The sequence below is a fragment of the Oncorhynchus mykiss genome, chromosome 11 (genome assembly GCF_057628025.1).
Source record: "Oncorhynchus mykiss isolate SJ-2025 chromosome 11, ASM5762802v1, whole genome shotgun sequence".
Lineage (NCBI taxonomy): Eukaryota > Metazoa > Chordata > Actinopteri > Salmoniformes > Salmonidae > Oncorhynchus > Oncorhynchus mykiss.
This window is the reverse complement of record NC_143032.1, coordinates 12,437,994-12,459,312: the sequence shown is the minus strand read 5'-3', so window position 1 is coordinate 12,459,312 and position 21,319 is coordinate 12,437,994. Positions and strand designations below refer to the sequence as shown.

General features: G+C 42.4%; 1 protein-coding gene across 2 annotated transcripts in view; it reads left to right on the top strand.

The window, feature by feature from the left end:
* LOC110535279 (melanoma receptor tyrosine-protein kinase) overlaps positions 1-21,319 on the top strand; it is a 49,244-nt gene that overhangs the window by 16,069 nt on the left and 11,856 nt on the right. The window contains exons 2-19 of one of the 2 annotated variants that reach the window (XM_021620183.3): positions 8,416-8,567; positions 9,002-9,209; positions 10,131-10,265; positions 10,840-10,908; positions 11,104-11,222; positions 11,405-11,546; positions 11,863-11,979; positions 14,117-14,243; positions 14,392-14,465; positions 14,570-14,660; positions 14,909-15,111; positions 15,615-15,747; positions 15,875-15,965; positions 16,177-16,334; positions 16,498-16,536; positions 16,883-17,027; positions 17,352-17,474; positions 21,055-21,153. In XM_021620183.3, the coding sequence (XP_021475858.3) occupies positions 8,416-8,567; positions 9,002-9,209; positions 10,131-10,265; positions 10,840-10,908; positions 11,104-11,222; positions 11,405-11,546; positions 11,863-11,979; positions 14,117-14,243; positions 14,392-14,465; positions 14,570-14,660; positions 14,909-15,111; positions 15,615-15,747; positions 15,875-15,965; positions 16,177-16,334; positions 16,498-16,536; positions 16,883-17,027; positions 17,352-17,474; positions 21,055-21,153 (2,225 nt within the window). Of the gene's footprint in view, positions 1-8,415; positions 8,568-9,001; positions 9,210-10,130; positions 10,266-10,839; positions 10,909-11,103; positions 11,223-11,404; positions 11,547-11,862; positions 11,980-12,992; positions 13,125-14,116; positions 14,244-14,391; positions 14,466-14,569; positions 14,661-14,908; positions 15,112-15,614; positions 15,748-15,874; positions 15,966-16,176; positions 16,335-16,497; positions 16,537-16,882; positions 17,028-17,351; positions 17,475-21,054; positions 21,154-21,319 lie in introns of those variants that run through there. The other variant, XM_090189435.1, reaches the window with a different exon arrangement.

Sequence of the window (21,319 nt, the reverse complement as noted above, 5' to 3'; positions counted from 1 at the left end):
TGTAAGCCGTTAGTGTCTTAACAACCGTTCCACAGGTTGTTGTTCATGAATTGTTTATAGTTATTTGAACAAGCCTGGGAAACAGTGTTTAAACCCTTTATTTGGATTTTACGAGTTATCTTTCAAAGACAGGGTCCTGAAAAAGGGACATTTCATTTTTTGCTGAGTTTAGATTCAATGGTTGTAAAGATGGGGACAGGTCTGTCCGTAATAAATTGGTTCTCTGCTTTTTTGACACCACACTCCAAAAAGCAAGTCCTGCAGGCCGTAAAGTCCTGTGCCTCAAAAAAAGACCTAGTGAAGATGTAGGACAGAGTGACTGCACTTCTTCTTTTTATAAAAAGCATTAATGTGTTGAAAATTCCAAATAGTTTGCATAGTCAACTTATGCACATCTCTAACACACACACTTACCCCACCAGACATGCCACCAGGGGTCTTCTCATAGTCCCCAAATCCAGAACAAATTCAAGAAAGCTTACAGTATTATATAGAGACATTATTGCATGGAACTCCATTCCATCTCACATTGCTCAAATGAACAGCAAACCTGGTTTAAAAAATGTGATAAAGCAACACCTCTCCCCTATTTGACCTATATATTTTGTGTGTATGTATCCTTTATCTAACTAGGCAAGTCAGTTAAGAACAAATTGTTATTTACAATGACAGCCTACCCCAGACGACACTGGGCCAATTGTGCACTGCCCTATGGGACTCCAAGTCACAGCCAGATGTGATACATCCTGGACTTGAAACAAGGACTGCAGTGACACCTCTTGCACTGAGATGCAGTGCCTTAGACCGCTGCACCACTCGGGAGCCTGAGTGATATGTAGGCTATGTGTACCGTTTTTAAATATATATAGTTCTGTTCTTGTCTATAAATGTTCTGTATTATGTAATGTTTCATGTCCTGTGGCTTTCACAATCCTAATAAAATACCAAAAAACCTGACCGGTTCAGGTCAGTAACACCCCAAGGACCGGGTGTTACTATAACAGGGTTACAAAACAAGAATTTTGCAGGAATTGAATGCACCTTAACTGTGTTATTGAGTCAATGAGGGGTGGCTAATGACTATCATGCACGTTCCTTAGAATAAATGTATAACAGAAATAGAATGGATTCACCTCAGTACCACATACATTTGCATCAGCAATTGCTCCATAACCAGTCATCCAGGTTCACAGTGGAAATGATCAAGAGTCTTTTAAATCTCTCTGTAAACAACCTTGGGAAGGTAAACGCTGATTATGGTGAGCAAGTCATGTATCTGCCCCATTTCTAATGCCCACTCTGTTAAGTCAACATAGCATTTATTTACTCAGATTGGCCTAGACCTACACACTGATGTTATGGTCTGTATGACGTGAAATTATGCAATATCTAGTCATCTTTAACTGTAAAAGTGAATGTAGAAACCCATGCCACTAAAGAATGTGAGGGAAACCGCAGGGGAAACGGCTTGTTCAGTCAGATCCTGCTGCTCAGGTATCATTTTTTTAGGTTCAAACATTCAGATAGGCAAGTACATGCACTCAGGCCAGGGTGGAGCATGCTTTTGCTCCAACCAAACAGTCACACAGCTGATTCAGCTAATTCACTTTCTTGAAAACTATTTAACAGATTTGTTGTATCAGGTGTGTTACTGCTTTGACTAGAGCGAAAGCCTGCAGCCATACCGGCCCTCTGCGGATAAGACTATTCCATTGGTCCCATTACACCAGGCAAGCTCAATCAAGTTCAGCTAAAGTATCTGAAAGATTTGCTTGATTTGAACCCAGGTTGGAATTAAATTCACTCGACACAGATTAGGCCATTATTATTAACGTAATTCGGTGGATGCCGATTAGACCTTCACTAGTGCTGTAAGTCAGTAGGTACAAATTTTAGACTCTTAATGTAATTCTTAAGGCAGGCCGTCCAGAGTCGCAGCAGGGCAATTGAGGCTATTTTTTATTAGATTGCATTAGGGAGATACTGTGGCAGGAGATGGGGTCAAGCTTTTGCTATTATTAAATGAGATAGTTTGGTGCAGTAAGGCAGCCCCAGCCAACTGGGGGTGGCAGGTGTTGGGCGAGTAACCGAAGGTTACTGGGTTGAATCACGAGCGGACAAAATAAAAATCTGTTGCTCTGCCCCTGAACAAGGCAGTTAACCCACTGTTCCCCGGTAGACCATCATTGGAAATAATAATTTGTTCTTAACTGACTTGCCTAGTTAAAAAAAAAAAAAAAAGCTAGAGGATATGAGAATAGACTTAACAATGTGGAGCTGAAGTGCAGACTGTATCATACACTATGACCACTGTTACTGTAATAGACAGCCTACTTGCATCTTTAAGTTAGAACCACCAAAGCTATCCAACCACCAGGTTCATGGTACAACACAAGAAGAAGTGTTATCGTCAATGTCCTACTGTCATTCTCTTAGGGCCCGATTCAGAGTTGCGATATGCATGTGCTACTCAGACGTATTGTCAATTGGAAGACTTCAGTTAAGATGCCCTTAGCTTGAAACATGCCACAAGTGTGGGCATGTTGTGGTATGTATCAAGTACGGTGGTTGTGTTGTTTTTTGTGTTGTGTCTGTTTACTTGTCTTTCATTTTTGCTTTGTTGTTTGTACTTACATAAAAAATAAAATAAGAGATGTTCAAGATGCCCTTAGCCATTTAGACAGCAGGACTGTGGGCAATTCAGCAAGATAGGACATTTTCAGCAGGAGCAATGAATGAAACAGGAAGGGACATTACTTTCCTTCTTTCTCCTCCCTCCTTCAGCCAGCAGTCCGAGAGACTGTTTAAAGAGACATCAGTGGTGAGTGGGCAGGCCAACCCATTTTCTGTGTGAATTGAATGAGTGTGACTACGTGTTTCTGCAAGAGTGTCCATCAGTGTCCTCTCACTCCTCCCGCTCTACCATTGCGCAGAGGATACATGGCACAGACTCAGGAAATTCCACACTTCTCTGTGAGGAGGGAGGGGAGAGGCAGGAGCACAGGAGTGGGCAGAGGAGAACTCTGGAGGAGGAGAGAGGTCATCTGTGGACTGTATACGAATGGAAAGTATGACTTATAGTTTGTCTTGGTTCCCACTCTGCTATACCCATAGTAGCACAGAACTTGTATGACAGTCAACTGTTGCTCAGATTTCTATTGAGGCTATTCAAGTAGAAATATATAGACAAATATTTTGCTTCAAATGTTTTGCAGCCTTACATTGCAACATATATTCTCACACAGAGGACTTCTTCTGGCAGTGAATATACAGTCTACACCCCACCCCCCCACTCTTCACATTGTATAGTGTTACAAAGTGGGATTCAAACTTTTTTTGTCAACGATCTACACAAAATACCTTGGTCAAAGTGGAAGAAAAAGTATATATATTTTTAAAGATAATACACCTAATATACCTTGTTAAGATAAGTATTCACCCCCCTGAGTCAATACATGTTAGAATCACCCTTGGCAGCGATTACAGCTGTGAGTCTTCTTGGCTACATCTCATAAGAGCTTTGCCCACCTGTACTGTGCAATATTTGCCCATTATTCTTTTAAAAAATCTTCAAGCTCTGTCAAGGTGTTGGGGATCATGCCTAGACAACAATTTCCAGGTCTTGCCATAGATTTTCACGCAGATTTAAACTGCCTTGTTGCGTACTGTACATATGCATATTTTGGAATATTTTGTTGATCCATCCTCAGCTTTCTTTGCTCTTAGTGAGACTCTCATCTGTTTTTCAACAGGACAATGATCCAAAACACACTTCCAGGCTGTGTAAGGAGAGTGATGGAGTGCTGCATCAGATGACCTGGCCTCCACAATCACCCGACCTCAACCCAATTAAGATGGTTTGGGATGAGTTGGACCGCAGAGTGAAGAAGAAGCAGCCAAAAAGTGCTCAACGTGTGGGAACTCCTTCAAGACTATTGGAAAAGCATTCCTCATGAAGCTGGTTGAGAGATTGCTAAGAGAGTGCAAATCTGTCATCAAGGCAAAGGGTGGCTACTTTGAAGAACGTAAAATATAAAATATATTTTGATTTGTTTAACACTTTTTTGGTTACTACATGATTCCATATGTGTTTTTCATTGTTTTAATGACTTCACTATTATTCTACAATGTAGAAAATAGTAAAAAATAAAAAAATAAAAACTTGAATGAGTAGGTGTGTCCAAACTTTTGACTGGTACTGTATACACTTTTACAGTATTTTGTGTAGATCAATGACCAAAAATTACAATTAAATCTATTTCAATCCCACTTTTTAACGCACCAAATGTTAAAACAGTTCAAGGGGGTGTAGACATTCTGTAGGCGCTGTATGTGATGGGTCCCATAGCACTTGGACAGAAGGAAACTGGCTCACTCTCGAAACTATTCTAGTGTCTAATTTAGCCTTTCAGAGTCATCCAGCTGCACCCTGTAACATATCATATTTGGAAATTGAATATAAACTTTAGTTCTATATTTCCAGCTAAGACAAATGAACTGCAATGCCTCATACAGCAAACATTGAACTTGCAATGTCAGCTAAATAAACTCATACGGTGGGTGTACAGAAGAAATAAAACGATTGAGATTGCAAAATCTCTCTCACATAGACCCCACCCAGTACAACACACACAGGAACTTCTTCCTATGCAGTCTGGCATGGCCTTGCAGTGGAGGCTTTCCAAGTCAAACAATCAACTAAAACCTGTTCTTCAGAAACAAAGCAGGAGGATCATAGAGAGCTAAACCAGAGAGGATAGCACGCTTTACATCACTGGAATCCAAAGTCATATTAGCAGTCTGATTTATCTTCTCATGCCCCATCTCTTTCACTTAAGGTTTTTAACTAATTGCTCTACTAGTCTACTGTGAACTACAGTCATTGAAAAAAATAGCCCTTGCACACCTACTTTGTGTATGTTTGAAAAAGAAGAAACCAGCATACTGGTGTTCTTGAATACTTCACAATTTGATTCAAATATGAGCATATAAGATCGCCAGTGTGCTACGAGCAGCAGCAGAGTGCAGGGGACAGTTTTTGAGGAAGGGAGGATGAGTTCAACACACTGGTGTGATTGAAGGAGTGGGAAGGGAGGATGAGTTCAGTGGTGTAAACTACTTAAGTACAAATACTTTACAGTACTACTTAAGTAGTTTTTTGGGGGTGTCTGTACTTTACATGACTATTTATATTTTACTTCACTACATTCCTAATGAAAATAATGTACTTTTTACTCCATACATTTTCCCTGACACCCAAAAGTACTCGTTACATTTTGAATGCTTAACAGGACAGGAAATGGTCCAATTCACACACTTATCAAGAGAACATCCCTGTCATCTCTACTACCTCTGATCTGGTGGACTCACTAAACACAAATGCTTTGGGGAATGGATAGTAGGGGAACGGATACTTCCCCGTTCCCCTACTATCCGTTCCCCTACTAGGAACAGTATGGAACAGAATGGATACAGGAACAGTAGGGGAATGGATACAGGAACAGTAGGGGAATCAATATTATTTTATTTTTTTACCTTTATTTAACCAGGCAAGTCAGTTAAGAACAAATTCTTATTTTCAATGACGGCCTAGGAACAGTGGGCAGTTCAGGGGCAGAACGACAGATTTGTACCTTGTCAGCTCTGGGGTTTGAACTTGCAACCTTCCGGTTACTGGTCCAACGCTCTAACCACTAGGCTACCCTGCCGATACTGGAACAGTAGGGGAATGGATACTGGAACAGTAGGGGAATGGATACTGGTACAGTAGGGGGAGGAATACTGGAACAGTAGGGGGAGGAATACTGGAACAGTAGGGGGATGGATACTGGAACAGTAGGGGAATGGATACTGGAACAGTAGGGGAATGGATACTGGAACAGTAGGGGAATGGATACTGGTACAGTAGGGGGATGGATACTGGAACAGTAGGGGAATGGATACTGGAACAGTAGGGGGATGGATACTGGAACAGTAGGGGAATGGATACTGGAACAGTAGGGGAATGGATACTGGAACAGTAGGGGAATGGATACTGGAACAGTAGGGGAATGGATACTGGAACAGTAGGGGAATGGATACTGGAACAGTAGGGGGATGGATACTGGAACAGTAGGGGGAGGGATACTGGACCAGTAGGGGGATGGATACTGGAACAGTAGGGGGAGGAATACTGGAACAGTAGGGGGATGGATACTGGAACAGTAGGGGAATGGATACTGGAACAGTAGGGGAATGGATACTGGAACAGTAGGGGGATGGATACTGGAACAGTAGGGGGAGGAATACTGGAACAGTAGGGGGATGGATACTGGACCAGTAAGGGTGTGGGATACTGGAACAGTAGGGGAATGGATACTGGAACAGTAGCGGGAGGGATACTGGAACAGTAGGGGTGAGGGATATTAGACCAGTAGGAGGGAGGGATATTGGAACAGTAGGGGAGGGATACTGGAACAGTAGGGGAATAGATACTGGAACAGTAGCGGGAGGGATACTGGAACAGTAGGGGAATAGATACTGGAACAGTAGGGGAATGGATACTGGAACAGTAGCGGGAGGGATACTGGAACAGTAGGGGTGAGGGACACTGGAACAGTAGGGGAATGGATACTGGAACAGTAGGGGGAGGGATACTGGAACAGTAGGGGAATGGATACTGGAACAGTAGGGGGAGGGATACTGGAACAGTAGGGGAATGGATGCTGGAACAGTAGGGGGAGGGATACTGGACCAGTAAGGGTGTGGGATACTGGAACAGTAGCGGGAGGGATACTGGAACAGTGGGGGAATGGATACTGGAACAGCAGGGGATAGTGGAGCAGTAGGTGGAGGGATACTGGAACAGTAGTGGAATGGATACTGGAACAGTAGGGGATAGTGGAGCAGTAGGTGGAGGGATACTGGAACAGTAGGGGGAGGGATACTGGAACAATAAGGGGAGGGATACTGGAACAGGAAGGGGAGGTTACTGTCACAGAAAGGGGTGTACTGGAACAGTAGGGGGGTACTTAGTGGTTAGAGTGAGGAAGCCAGACATACACACTCGTATGTTGATTTAGTCAAGAAGTGAAGATGGTCTACGATTTCACTTATAATGTTATAATGTTTGTTTAAAGCCTAGGCGCTTGTAATTGTTTAAGTTAAAAGCAGTTTCTTGAAGAAAAACTTGCCTGTCTACCGCAAACCACATCATGACTCACTGAAAAACTTTCTCACAAGCTGCGTAAACAGCTAATATGAAACACAAGTATATCAGACTTATTAAATGATATGTTTGGCTACATCCCCATGATCATGCTGTGAGCCCTGTTGTCTTATCCCAAGATAAATTACACAGGAACTGGCTATTCCCTAACCTGCAGCTTCACCTCCCACGGACTACAGCATCTGCCTCTAAAACTGTGCGTGTGTGTATCTGTGTGTGTCTGTGTATGTACGTGTGTGTCTTCATTCAACTCATGATATCCTAGTACATGCTGCCTAACTCTACGTACCAGCGACAACCACTCCCCAAAACACACTGCTATCTGAGAGACCTATGGATTGGTGAACATTTCCCCTTGGTTGTTGTGTAGCCTGCAGCTGTGTAAAGGTTAATGATGTGTCAACCTTTCATCTCCTCAGAACCTGTCCAACCTGTTGTGGAGATGTTCATATCTCACTTACACCGAGTGTACAAAACATTAAGGACACCTGCTCTTTCCATGACATAAACTGACCAGGTGAATCCAGGTGAAAACTATGATAGGTTATTGATGTCACTTAAATCCACTTCAATCAGTGTAGATGAAGGGGAGGAGACAGGTTAAAGAAGGATTTTTAATCCTTGAGACAATTGAGACATGGACAGTGTATGTGTGCCACTCAGAGGGTGAATGGGAAAGACAAAAGATTTAAGTGCCTTTGAACAGGGTATGGTAGTAGGTGCCAGGCACACCAGTTTGTGTCAAGAACTGCAACGCTGCTGGGGTTTTTACGCTCAGCAGTTTCCCGTTTGTATCAAGAGTGGTCCACCACCCAAAGGACATCCATCCAACTTAACACAACTGTGGGAAGCATTGGAGTCAACATGGGCCAGCATCCCTGTGGAACGCTTTCAACGCCTTGTAGATGAATGTTTTGTACACTCAGTGTTTATCAGAGCTGACAGTCAATCACCTGCACCTCAACACGATTAACTATGCCCACAGTAGGTTGGGTTTCTATGTTAATGTTCAGTGGGAACCTGTTTGGAATGTACTATTCCCACTGAATGATGTCTCTCATCCAGAAGTGAAACTCTGTTTCGTTCATTATGTAAATTACTCACTCATGCAGCCAACATTCAAGACAAAATTGGACGTAAACTATGAGCAACTAAACTGTCATTGTGAAACACATTTTCCCTTTAGCTGTGTTGTCCTGTGGTTTCAGTGTGTCAGGGGATCAGCAACAGGCTGACACTGCTGGGGACTGTAGACGACCACTACAACAACCTGGTGAGGATGTACAGCAACTGTACTGTGGTCCTGGAGAACCTAGAGCTTACCTACATCCAGGACTACCACGACCTCTCCTTCCTCAAGGTGAGTCTCCTTCCTCAAGGTGAGGAGATGGAGGGTTCAATTATAACACATTGTTTGCAGTGGCTTCCCTTCCACCATTCCTATGTCCTAGCTCCTCTCCCCCTCGCTGATCTAAAATGACGAGAGAAAATTGTGTATCAGCCATTTCAGTCCCTTTCTTGCCGTGGCATCTAACTCCTAGTTGAATGCACTGGCTGTAAATAACTCTGGATAAGAGTCTGCTAAATGAATACAATGTCAATGTAATGGTCAGAATAAAGCATTTCTCTCCTTTGTGCCTTTACTAACACCAACTGAACAATGATGGTATTGCAAACCTGGCATTACCTTCAGGGGCAACATGTATTCTGGGGATGTCTGCACTACTACTAGACCAAACTTGAACATCCTGTAAGCAATTATTTTCATAATTTCTATGGTGTTTTGCCCTCCAGTCCATTCAGGAGGTTGGAGGCTATGTTCTGATCGCCGTCAACAAGGCAGCCATCATCCCACTGGAGAACCTGCGTCTGATCCGAGGACATTCCCTCTACGACAACAAGTATGCCCTGGCTGTCATGTCCAACTACGAGAAGAACCACTCCTCTGTGACCCTTAACTACACACGGGGCCTGAGGCAGCTGATGCTGAGAGGACTGACAGGTTAGCGGGTGACTAGGGGGTCCACTTCAGTGACTGTATCCAGGATTCTGTCCACATCGGAGAGTGAAATACATTATATCATGTTATTTAAAGTACTTTGAAGTATTTAAGGTGCGCGTGATTTAGTGTGGAGTTAGAACTTTTGGGTCTATATAAAAATATAGCTCAAGTGCCTTCAGAAAGTATTCACAGTCATGACTTTTCCCACATTTTGCTGTGTGACAGCCGGAATTTAAAATTGTTTTTTTTTGTCACTGGCAAAAAAATGAAAAGCTGTCAATAAGTATTCAACCAACACCTTTGTTATGACAAACCTAAATAAGTCCGGGAGTAAAAATGTGCTTAACATGTCATATAATAAGTTGCATTTAACATGATTTTTGAATGACTACCTCATCTCTGTACCCCACACATACAATTATTGGTAACACTTTACTTGACACCCAGTGTCATAACACGTTACCCCACACATCAAGCAGTCCCAAAGTCGAGCAGTAAATTTCAACCACAGATTCAACCACAAAGACCAGGGATGTTGTTCAATGTCTTGCAAAGAAGGGCACCTATTGGTAGATGGGTAAAAATAGCAGACATTGAAAATCCCTTTGAAAAATTGCACAATCCAGATGTGGAAAGCTCTTAGAGTCTTGCCCAGAAAGAGCTGCAATCACTGCCAAAGGTGTTTCTAGAAAGTGTTAATTCAGGGGTGTGAATACTTATTAAAATTAAATATTTCTGTATTTCATTTTAAATAAATTGAAGAAAAATGTTTTCACTTTGTTGTTATGGGGTATTGTGTGTAGATGGGTGAGACAAAAAAATCTGTTTTAAATTCAGGCTGTAACACAACAAAATGTGGAATAAATCAAAGAGTATGAATACTTTCTGAAGGCACTGGATCTGTCCTTCTATTTTGCACAGACATTCTCAAGGGAGGGGTGAAAATTGCCCACAATCCTTTGTTGTGTAATGTGGAGACCATCCAATGGTGGGACATGGTAAACAAGGCCGGCAACCCCCGTATGGATTTCAAACTGGAGAGCTATGGCCGTTACTGTAAGTATGCTAGCTTCATTTAAAAACAAAAACACTGTAAAGTAATGAATCCTTTTCTCAGTTGTGTTTAGTGGAATAATTTTGGGTTGTTGTTTTTCATTTGAAGCTTCTGTAATGGATGTACAGTATGTTGCACAACTACTATGATTATTCCATATGATACAGATTTCGGGTTTGCATGGACAGGTTTTGTCATGTGTTACACTTGAGCAATAAGGCCCAATGGGGTGTGGTATATGGCCAATATATCATGGCTAAGGGCTGTTCTTAGTCACGACGCAACGCTGAGTGCCTGGACACAGCCCTTAGCTGTGGTATATTGGCCATATATCACAACCCCCAGGTGCCTTATAGCTATTATAAACTGGTTACCAACATAAATAGAACAGTAAACAAGTGTTTGTGCATCATACCCGTGGTATATATGTTTGTGCATCATACCCGTGTCTGACATACACATGGCTGAAATGCAGTTTCATTCAATCAGCTTCCAGGATCCAAACTACCTGGTTAATAATAGTTTTCTATGAATGAGATCATTCAGAAGTTAAGCAGTGTTTTTCCCACCTGACAGGTGGCAAGTGTGACCCTGGATGCTACAATGGATCATGCTGGACACCAGGACCAGAGAACTGTCAAACATGTAAGGATACACTCTTCTCTACTTGAAATTAGCATGAGAGTAGTCACACAAAAACCTCACATGCTATTTCTCAATATTTTGTTGATGTTGAAAGTATTTAGTTAATTTTCTCCCACAGACCCTTGGTCTCAGTGAAGGGTGTGTTCTGTTGACTGGTCCTTATCTCTCTGTCTTCATCTCTCTGTCTATCCTCAGTTACCAAGCTCAAGTGTGCAGAGCAGTGCTCTGGAAGGTGTAGGGGTCCTAAACCCAGTGACTGCTGTAACGAACACTGTGCTGCAGGGTGCACCGGCCCCAGGCCTACAGAGTGTCTGGTGAGGGACTCTTCTGACTCCAATTAATTTATCATTTGCAAAAGTTATAATCACATAGGAAACACATCTAAAAGACAACAGGTAGACGACCCACTCCTGGGCTGCTCCACATTAGAAAACAGATATGGTTGACAATATTGCACACTAATTGTGATCCTAGTCTTTCATTCTTGTATTCAAAGGCCTGCAGAGACTTCCAGGATGATGGGACATGTAAGGATGCCTGCCCTCCTACAATGATCTACAATCCCAACACCCACCAGCTGGCTTCCAACCCTAACGCCAAGTACACGTTCGGGGCCACTTGTGTGAAGACCTGCCCACGTAAGGCCAATAGTATCCATCTGTATGATTCATGATTAATACAGATGCACTCAGGGGTCTGCTCAGAAAGGTGCAATGTTACTGATCGCCCAGATAGAAATGTAAAGAACAGATGCTTGTCTGTCAGGTAGAATTGTAAATTGTGCTTTCCTTTCTGCAATTTTCAGAACGTTTCACCTCACTTAATACAGTCCAGTTATCTAGAAAATTCCACTGTACCTACATGGTGAAGAGACTTTTGCCTATAATTGGTTGGAGTGGTGAAGGTGTCTTTGGGTGACCCCTGACCTGTCCTGTGATTGGTTGTTTCTTGCAGATAACTATGTGGTGACGGACCACGGGGCGTGTGTCCGAACATGCGGTGGCAACACACACGAGGTGGAGGAGAATGGTGTCAGGAGGTGCAAGAAGTGTGATGGAATCTGTCCAAAAGGTAAAGTGGGAGTGGTGACCAGTCAAACTGGGCAGTTTTGTTGTTGCCTGTTTTGCATGTTATTTTGGCATAAATATCAGTTTGTAAACATTGTAAAAACAAAACAAACAAAAAAACATAATTGAGTTAATAAAGCCGCATACAAACTTGGTCTCTTTTTGCTTTCTTGAGTAAGGCAGCTTCAAAATAAAGGTGTTTCAGCCTAGCTCAATGCTTTGTCTGTGGTGGTGGGGCAGCCAGCGGAAAATAGGTGTTGGTAATGTTCTTTAGTTGCGGCGTGATTGGCTGTGTTCTGTCACTCATGGTGACACTACGTCCCTGCGAAATCTACGGCTTGAGCTTGAAAATGCAAGCCCCTTGGGTGCTACAATAGAATTACATTAGAAGTGCCCATCCAAGAAGGCGCAAGGTCATTGGCCACAGATAAAATGACGTCAAGTCACGTTGTATCTACAGTAGCTTTAATTGGATCTTAGCTAGCAGTCATCATCATGAATCAAGTTGACAATCTAGTGGCAAATCCTTTTCAATCCTCGTGATATGAAGAGAAATAAGGAAGAGAAATTATAGATAAAACGTATCGGTGCTCATCGGCCATTGGACATAAACATTACACAGCAAGATGGAAATCTCAAATTTAACAATGAGTGGTTTGAAAGGAATCAGTGGCTAACTGCAAGCATTGCAAAGCAATCACTAGCCTGCTATTCAGTGGCGTGGGTGTGTGGTCCAAGTCTGGGTTTAAGGGTCTCTTTTACAAGCTTAAAAAGGATAAACATTCAACATTAGCCATGCTGTCAATTCAGCATGACTTCTGCCGCGCTCAAAACAACTGGAAACTCGGAACTGGGAAATCTCAGACTTCAGTGAGTTCAAGACAACTGGGGACTCGGAAAAAAATGTTGCTCCGACTGGGAAACTGTTTTTTGAACGGTCATCCAACTCAGAATTGCAAGTCGGGAACTCGGGCCTCTCTCTAGAGCTCCAACCTGAAGATCACTGACATCATCAAGATTCAACCTTGTTTTTTTTCCGAGTCCCCAGTTATCTTGAAAGCACTATAAATCCAGAGAATGCTAGACTTCGATGACAAAATTTGCCCAGGAAGGACCGCCGCGCTACCTTCCTGTTCAAGTGAGCACAAGGTGAGTCCAAAAATGTTGTGTATGCTGCTGCATAAATGATGTAATATGCCAGGAATATATGTATACTGTAGCTAAGAAAGTAAAACTAAGGGTATGTTGCGTAGTAAGCTGTTAGTAAGTAGCACATGTGCCTCACCCTAATAATTTGGTCTATTTTTCCCCTCTTAATTTAGCCTACTGTTCTGACTTGGTGGTGTACATGTAGCCTATAGCCTGTTTTAGAGAAATGTCATCATCCGATATTGTAAGAGCTTTCATTGTATGCTTATTATGCCCCCTTTATTTATCTGACTTGCTGTATAGGGAGAATACTAAGAATGGCTCATGTTCTGAATTCTGTCGCTGTACATTTCAAAGTGCTGAACACATAGTTATACTGATTACGTCCGTCCTAGCTCACTCATTAATGTCTTCATCGAAATTACGGATTGCATTTATCCGCTTGTCGTTCACTTACGCCATAGTTGGTACATCTCAATTCTCATTAGAAACCACATTTGTTTAAGCAAGTCAGCCATATCAGCTATGTTATTTTTAAAGGCAGTAAATGAGGCTGAAGGAACTGTTTCACTGCCAGGCAAGGCTCCGCTGAGAGCCAGGTGTAGCAGTGGTAAGGTGTTGGGACTGCTGTTGGGACTCTGCTGTTGGGACTCTTTATGTAGGCCTTAACCGTTTGTGGGCACCGTTTGTCACTGTTATAGTGCAATTCATGTATTGTTTAGAGTTGTGTTGTGTAGTGGCTTTGCTGGCATGTTTTTAAAAAATGGTGGGAAGTTTGCTCCATCAAGATTTACATGCTAAAATTGCCACTGTAAAGGGGTCTGAATATTGTAAATGTAACTTTTTGTCTGTGGTAAGCACATTATACATTGTACATTATACATTGTACATTGTACATTATTTTCAAATTTGCTAGCTGTGTGGTTTATAAACCTCATAACGTTGCATTAGATCGTCCATGATTTTAATGTGTTGGTGTTCTTCTCGTCTAGTGTGCAATGGACTTGGAATGGGGCCGCTTACTGCCGTCTTGTCAATCAACGCCTCTAACATTGATTCTTTCAAAAACTGCACCAAAATCAATGGCGATGTTTCAATAATTGGAACCTCTTTGAATGGGTAAGGAATAATAATAGCATTGTACAGCGTCCATGGGCTGTCCTAATATGAACACTGTAGCACTGAAACAAAATGCTATTTGCCCTGTGTTCATTCAAATTAATTAAACGTTATATGAGATGTGTGTCTTTGTAATTGCTTCTCTCAGTGATAGGTACACATCAACACCAAAAATGGACCCTGCCAAACTGGATTATTTCAGAACTGTGAAGGAAATTTCAGGTAGAACAATGTTTAACTTATCTTCAATTGCTATGTAATTCAGCTGAGGGTAACCAAAGCAAAGATAATGCTTGATTAAATGTATTTTTGTTACTTCCCTAAAGGGTTTCTGCTCATACAAGCTTGGCCAAAGCACCTCGATTCTCTTAGTGCATTTGAAAACCTGGAGATTATCAGGGGAAGGACCAAACAGTTGTAAGTGTATCTCTGTCTAACGCTCTGCTATTGTAATGACTATGAAACATGGTTTTTGGGGTGTTTTTTCAGTGGAGTACCGTTCATGATAGAAAGTAAATACTCAATAACCTAGGAGGTCAACCCTGGGCTGGGTTGAGAAACTCTGCTGTATGATATTTTAGCAATGTCACAGAAACATTGTTCAATGTTACGTATGGGCTAGCTACAGTAGCAGTAAGCTAAAATTACCTTCCCTCTTCCCATAGTGGTCAGGTGAGTTTTGCTGCCCTGAACGTGGCCCATCTGAAGTATCTAGGCCTCCGCTCCCTACGAGAGATCAGCGATGGCAACATTGTGGTGAAGAACAACCCCCACCTCTGCTACAGCAACGGAGGCCACTGGAATGGCCTGTTCAGACTGGACAAACAGTTCGCAAGGGTGGACAACAATGCCAACATCAGCACATGTGGTACGCAAGGACAAGCATCAAGTATAAACTCTGATCTACGCCTTTGCAAACACTGCTTTTCTAAAAACAAAATGGTTAACAATGGCCAAATGCTAACATTCATCCTAACAGCCATATACACATAGGCCACAGGTAGTTACAGTTAGCTTAGCTATCTAACATTGCCATTATTGGATATAAGCAATGTGGTTGTGGCTCTACTTCCACCCTCTGGTAGGTTAGATAGATTTTGAGCACTACAGCTTAGACCTATCATATCCATTCAGATTTAACCTAGCCTAGGGGGTTGGGTGACTGTCCTAGGACAGGACTGTTTCATTCCGGTCCTGGAAGGCCGAAAGCAAAACACTTCAGTTTTTGTTTCTACCTGGCAGTTAATTGCACCCACCTGATGTCCCAGGTCTGGAGAGGATAAAAACCAGAACCAGGACCAACATTGAACAGTCCTGGTCTAGGAGTTGTTTCTGAATGGAGCCTATAGTCTTCCCCTCTCTTCCCTACAGCCCAGCTGAACAGTACCTGTGATGACATGTGCACTAAGGAGGGCTGCTGGGGGCCCGGTCCAACCATGTGTTTAACCTGCCTGTACTACGCCCGTAGGGGCCGCTGTGTGGGGGCCTGTCACGTACTGGACGGGTGAGTTAACCCAACGACACCAAGGGCAATACGACTGATACTGCTCATATGTGAACTACACGAGATGGAGGGTTGTGCTGTGTCAATGTTTTGATCGTTTTTCCTCGCCTTCCTCTTGCCTTCTCAGGACACCAAGAGAGTATGTGTTGAACAACATGTGCCTAGAGTGTGACCAGGAATGTATGGTGAAGAACGGAACAGGAAGCTGCTTTGGATCTGTATGCTCCTTTAACTTTATATCCATCTGAATTGTCTCATCTTATTTCATTATTTTGACATTCAGGTGTGATAGCTATTGAGTTGTGTAACAAATTCTGAAAGTCTGATGAGAATTCTGTGTGATTTGGCAAATATTGCAAAGTCAGCTGTATTTTCACTCAAGACAACAATTAGATCAACAATTCCAACCTCTGACCCTCCGCTCTGAAGGGCCCTGACAAGTGTGTGGAGTGCGCCCACGTCAAAGATGGTCCCCACTGTGTCTATCGGTGCCCACGCGGCGTTCTCGGGGACGTGGACAGGCCCATCTGGAAATACGCTGACAAGAACAGAGAATGTCAGCTCTGCCATGAGAACTGCACCGACGGGTAAGGCACAGTCTACACAGCGATCTCTAACTCCTCCTTGTAAAGGCAATGTCAGCCTTTTTTCAATGATTGTATATTCAGAAACTATGATGAGTGTTTACCATGGTCAGGACTGTGTGAAGTAGTCACTCTGAGAATAGTATTCCCTCCTTTCTTTCTATAGATGCTCTGGACCTGGACTGAATGGCTGCAATGCCAGAGGGTGAGTGAGATATTTCAGATAAAGCAACATGAAACCAGTCCGATTACACATCTGTTTGTGTGACAATGACTATAGTAATACACACAAACACAACTGGGATTAGGCTAAAGCCGAAACCATATCATAGTGAAAGATCAAGATAGATCAAGTGCTAAGTGATCTAGGTTGATGTAACCTTACATAAGTCCAGTATAGGCAACAGATGAAAGATCAATCAATCAACCAATCAAATGTATTTAATGAAGGCTTTTATACATCAGCAATTGTCACAAAGTGTTTTAGATCAGATGTTTTTATTGAGAAGCTACCAGGAAACTCACCTCTCGTGTTGTTGCTGCTTTCCCAGTGGTCCCATCCCGTCGGCGGTGGCTGCCAGTGTGGTGGGAGGCCTCCTGGTGTTTGTGGTCCTGGCCTTGGGTGTGTTTGTGTTAGTCCGCAGACGTCACATCGTCAGGAAGAGGACGCTGCGCCGCCTGCTGCAGGAAAGAGAGGTAACAGACAGTGACCACACTGCCAGAGGGAGGACACAAACTGTACTGTTCACAAACTGTACCGTTCACAAACTGTACCGTTCACAAACAGTACTGCTCACAAACAGTACTGTTAACAAACTGTACAGTTCACAAACTGTACCGTTCACAAGCTGTATACTTGGGCATGCATCAACATGGACACATATAGACTCAGTCACAGACGTGACACGCTCATGTTGATCATTCAGCAAGAGGGACCAACATACACGCTAACACCTTTACAGGGCCGCAATGACGTACAGTAGGTAGATAATTACACTTGCTTTGTTGTTGGTCCCATAGTTGGTTGAACCCCTGACCCCAAGTGGAGAGGCACCCAACCAGGCCCTGCTCCGCATTCTGAAGGAGACCGAGTTTAAGAAGATCAAAGTGTTGGGATCAGGGGCCTTTGGGACTGTCTTTAAGGTAAGCAGAGTGATCAATGCTTTTTTAATGGAGGTGGTTCAGACCGTGAATGAGTAATCTTACCTGAGACCTGAAGACTTGTGTTCGCTCTCAACATGGTTGGGATCAATTCAGAATTGAATTGAGAATGCCTCATAATTTCCAATTCAGTTCTTGAACTTGAATTGAAGTAGTAAACAGGAAACCCAATTTGTAATTCGAATTTGTATTAAAGGAAATATAATTTAATTCAGTGAATTTAAATGAAATGTAAACGCCTCTTCTATTCTATATGATGTATAGTCTATACAAATATACAAACAATTGTATATAAAACATCAAATGTCATTATACACAGTACCAGTCAAAAGTTGGGACACACCTACTCATTCAAGGGTTTTTCTTTATTTTGCTATTTTCTACATTGTAGAATAACAAAATCAAAATAGATTTTATATTTGAGATTCTTCAAAGTAGCCACCCTTTGCCTTGACGACAGCTTTGCACACGCTTGGCATTCTCTCAACCAGCTTCATAAGGTAGTCAACTGGAATTTATTTCAATTAACAGGTGTGCCTTGTTAAAAGTTCATTTGTGGAATTTATTTCCATCTTAATGCGTTTGAGCCAATCAGTTGTGTTGTGACAAGGTGGTGGTGGTGGTGGTATACAGAAGATAGCCTATTTGGTAAAAGACCAAGTCCATATTATGGCAAGAACAGCTCAAATAAGCAAAGAGAAATGACAGTCAATCATTATTTTATGACAGGAAGGTCAGTCAATCCAGAAATTTCAAGAACTCTTAAAGTTTCTTTAAGTGCAGTCGCAAAAATCATCAAGCGCTATGATAAAACTGGCGCTCATGAGGACCACCACAGGAAAGGAAAACCCAGAGTTACCACTGCTGCAGAGGATAAGTTCATTAGAGGTAACTGCACCTGAGATTGCAGACCAAATAAATGCTTCACAGAGTTCAAGTAACAGACACATCTCAAAATCAACTGTTCAGAGGAGACTGTGCGAATCAGGCCTTCGTGGTCCAATTGCTGCAAAGAAACCACTACTAAAGGACACCAATAAGAAGAAGATACTTACTTGGACCAAGAAACACAAGCAATGGACATTAGAGCGGTGCAAATCTGTTCTTTGGTCTGATGAGTGGAAATTTGAGGTTTTTGGTTCCTCTGTGGAGATGGAAGAATTTTCAAGAAGGACAATCATCTCTGCAGCACTCCACCACTCTGGCCTTTATAGTAGAGTGGCCAGATGGAAGCCACTCCTCATTAGGCACATGACAGCCCGCTTAGAGTTTGCCAAAAGGCACCTAAAGACTCTCAAACCATGAGAAACAAGATTCTCTGGTCTGATGAAACCAAGACTGAACTATTTGGCCTGAATTCCAAGCGTCACATCTGAAGGAAACCTGGCACCATCCCTACGGTGAAGCATGGTGGTGGCAGCATGTGGGGATGTTTTTCAGAGGCAGGGACTGGGAGACTAGTCAGGATCGAGGGAAGGATGAATGAGGTAAAGTACAAAGAGATCCTTGATGAACACCTGCTCCAGAGCGCTCAGGACCTCAGGCTGGGGCGAAGGTTCACCTTCCAACAGGACAACAACCCTAAGCACACAGCCAATACAATGCAGGAGTGGCTTCGATTCAAGTCTCTGAACGTCCTTGAGTGGCCCAGCCAGAGCCCGGACTTGAACTCGATCGAACATCTCATGAGAGAGCTGAAAATAGCTGTGTAGCGACGCTCTTCATCCTACCTGACAAAGCTTGAGAGGATCTGCAGGAAATGATTTGAGAAATTCTCCAAATACAGGTGTGCCAAGCTTGTAGCATCATACCCAAGAAGACTCGAGGCTGTAATCGCTGCCAAAGATGCTTCAACAGTGCTGAGTAAACGGTCAGAATACTTAAGTAAATGTAATATTTCTGTTTTTTATTTGTATAAATTAGCAAAATGTCTAAACCTGTTTTTGCTTTGTCATTATGGGGTATTGTGTATAGATTGATGAAGAGTATTATTTTTTAAATCCATTTGAGAATAAGGCTGTAATGTAACAAAATGTGGAAAAGGGGACTGAATACTTTCCGAATGCACTGTACATATAAAATATTGTTGAAAACATTTATTTACAGGAAAAATTCTTCAATGAATGATCAAGGAAAACAAAACCTGGATGTGAATATTCTACGTTATTATATTTCATTAATCACTTAAAATTGGTTAAATCTTGGGAAAATACAACATTCCCAGAATGCATTAGTTTAATCCTCAAATTGATCCTGAGGCTTAGAAAAGGAGCCAAACAAATGAAATGGTTCGTGCAAATATAATTGGCTATTCTATACACTAAGGTTAAAAGAGTATACTGTATATGAACATTGTTTCCAGATAAAAATTATATATTCTTTGTAATCTGTAAGTGTGACCTGTCAGATTCAATGACTGAGTAGAATTTCTAAGAATTGCACTGAATTAAATTATATTTCCTCAAAATCTGTTGAATGTGAGTCGATTCCAAAATTCTGAATTGAGTCCAACCCTTCTCCCTAAGCTTTACCTCAGCGGAAGAACAACGTCTTGTGGCAGGTCACCAGGGTCCAAATCCCGTCAGTCACACTTTACACAAATCACTAGTGATCAAACGGATCCAACGAGGTGTTCCTCGTCCAGTGATAGAATAGTATGTGCTCATTAGATTATTAAAGGTGACAAACATCAGAGCCGGGACGATACCAGTATCGCGATTCTCGTTAGTTTCGTGGCAAGGAAACAAAACACGAAGCGGATTTAACTTCTTTGGGAGAACAGCCCTAATCATTATTATACCTTTATTTCAACAAGGAACACAGACTGAGACCAAGGTCTCTTTTACAGCTGGGCCCTGCGTATACATGTTTACACATACAGTTTAGGTACAATGATTAAGAAACTACACAAGACAAACAAAACCATCACAGATAACACCAAAAAAATACAGCAACAGATTACATTTACACATAGGTTATTTATTTATTTATTTATTTATTTACATTTATACCCCTTTTTCTCCCCAATTTCGTGGTATCCAATTGTTGTAGTAGCTACTATCTTGTCTCATTGCTACAACACCCGTACGGGCTAGGGAGAGACGAAGGTTGAATGTCATGCGTCCTCCGATACACAACCCATACATCCAACCCGGAAGCCAGCCGCACCGCACACGGCTACGCCGCACACGGCTACACCGTGCACCTGGCAACCTTGGCTAGCGCGCACTGCGCCCGGCCCGCCACAGGAGTCGCTGGTGCGCGATGAGACAAGGAGATCCCTACCGACCAATCCCTCCCTAACCCGGACGACGCTAGGCCAATTGTGCCACTGCGCCACCCAGGAGGCACACATAGGTTATTAATGTTGGAAACACACATCATTATGTTGTCATCCAGAGTCACATTTATTTTCCAAGCTATAGCACATAATATTTAACATACAGCAGATTTTTAAAGGAACAAAGAGTTTGGTCTGCTTCGTGATTACATTTTTGGCATGGAAGAAATATTGCGATACTGGTATCATTCCAGACCTAATAAACGTGTTTTTTCTCCCCAGGGCGTTTGGATTCCTGAGGGAGAAAACGTGAAGATCCCTGTTGCCATTAAGGTGTTGAGAGAGGCCACATCTCCCAAAGCCAACAAGGAGATTCTAGACGTGAGTCAACTGTTTGTATAGTAGATATCCTGAATGAAGCCCAAGCGGTCAATGTTCCCTTTTTACTGCAGTTGGGCTGCGCTTTTCAGCAGATTGCCATATCATATTAATGTGGTTCCTTCCTGAGATGTTAAACACTTCTTCAGTCGTTGTGAGATCTGAAGAT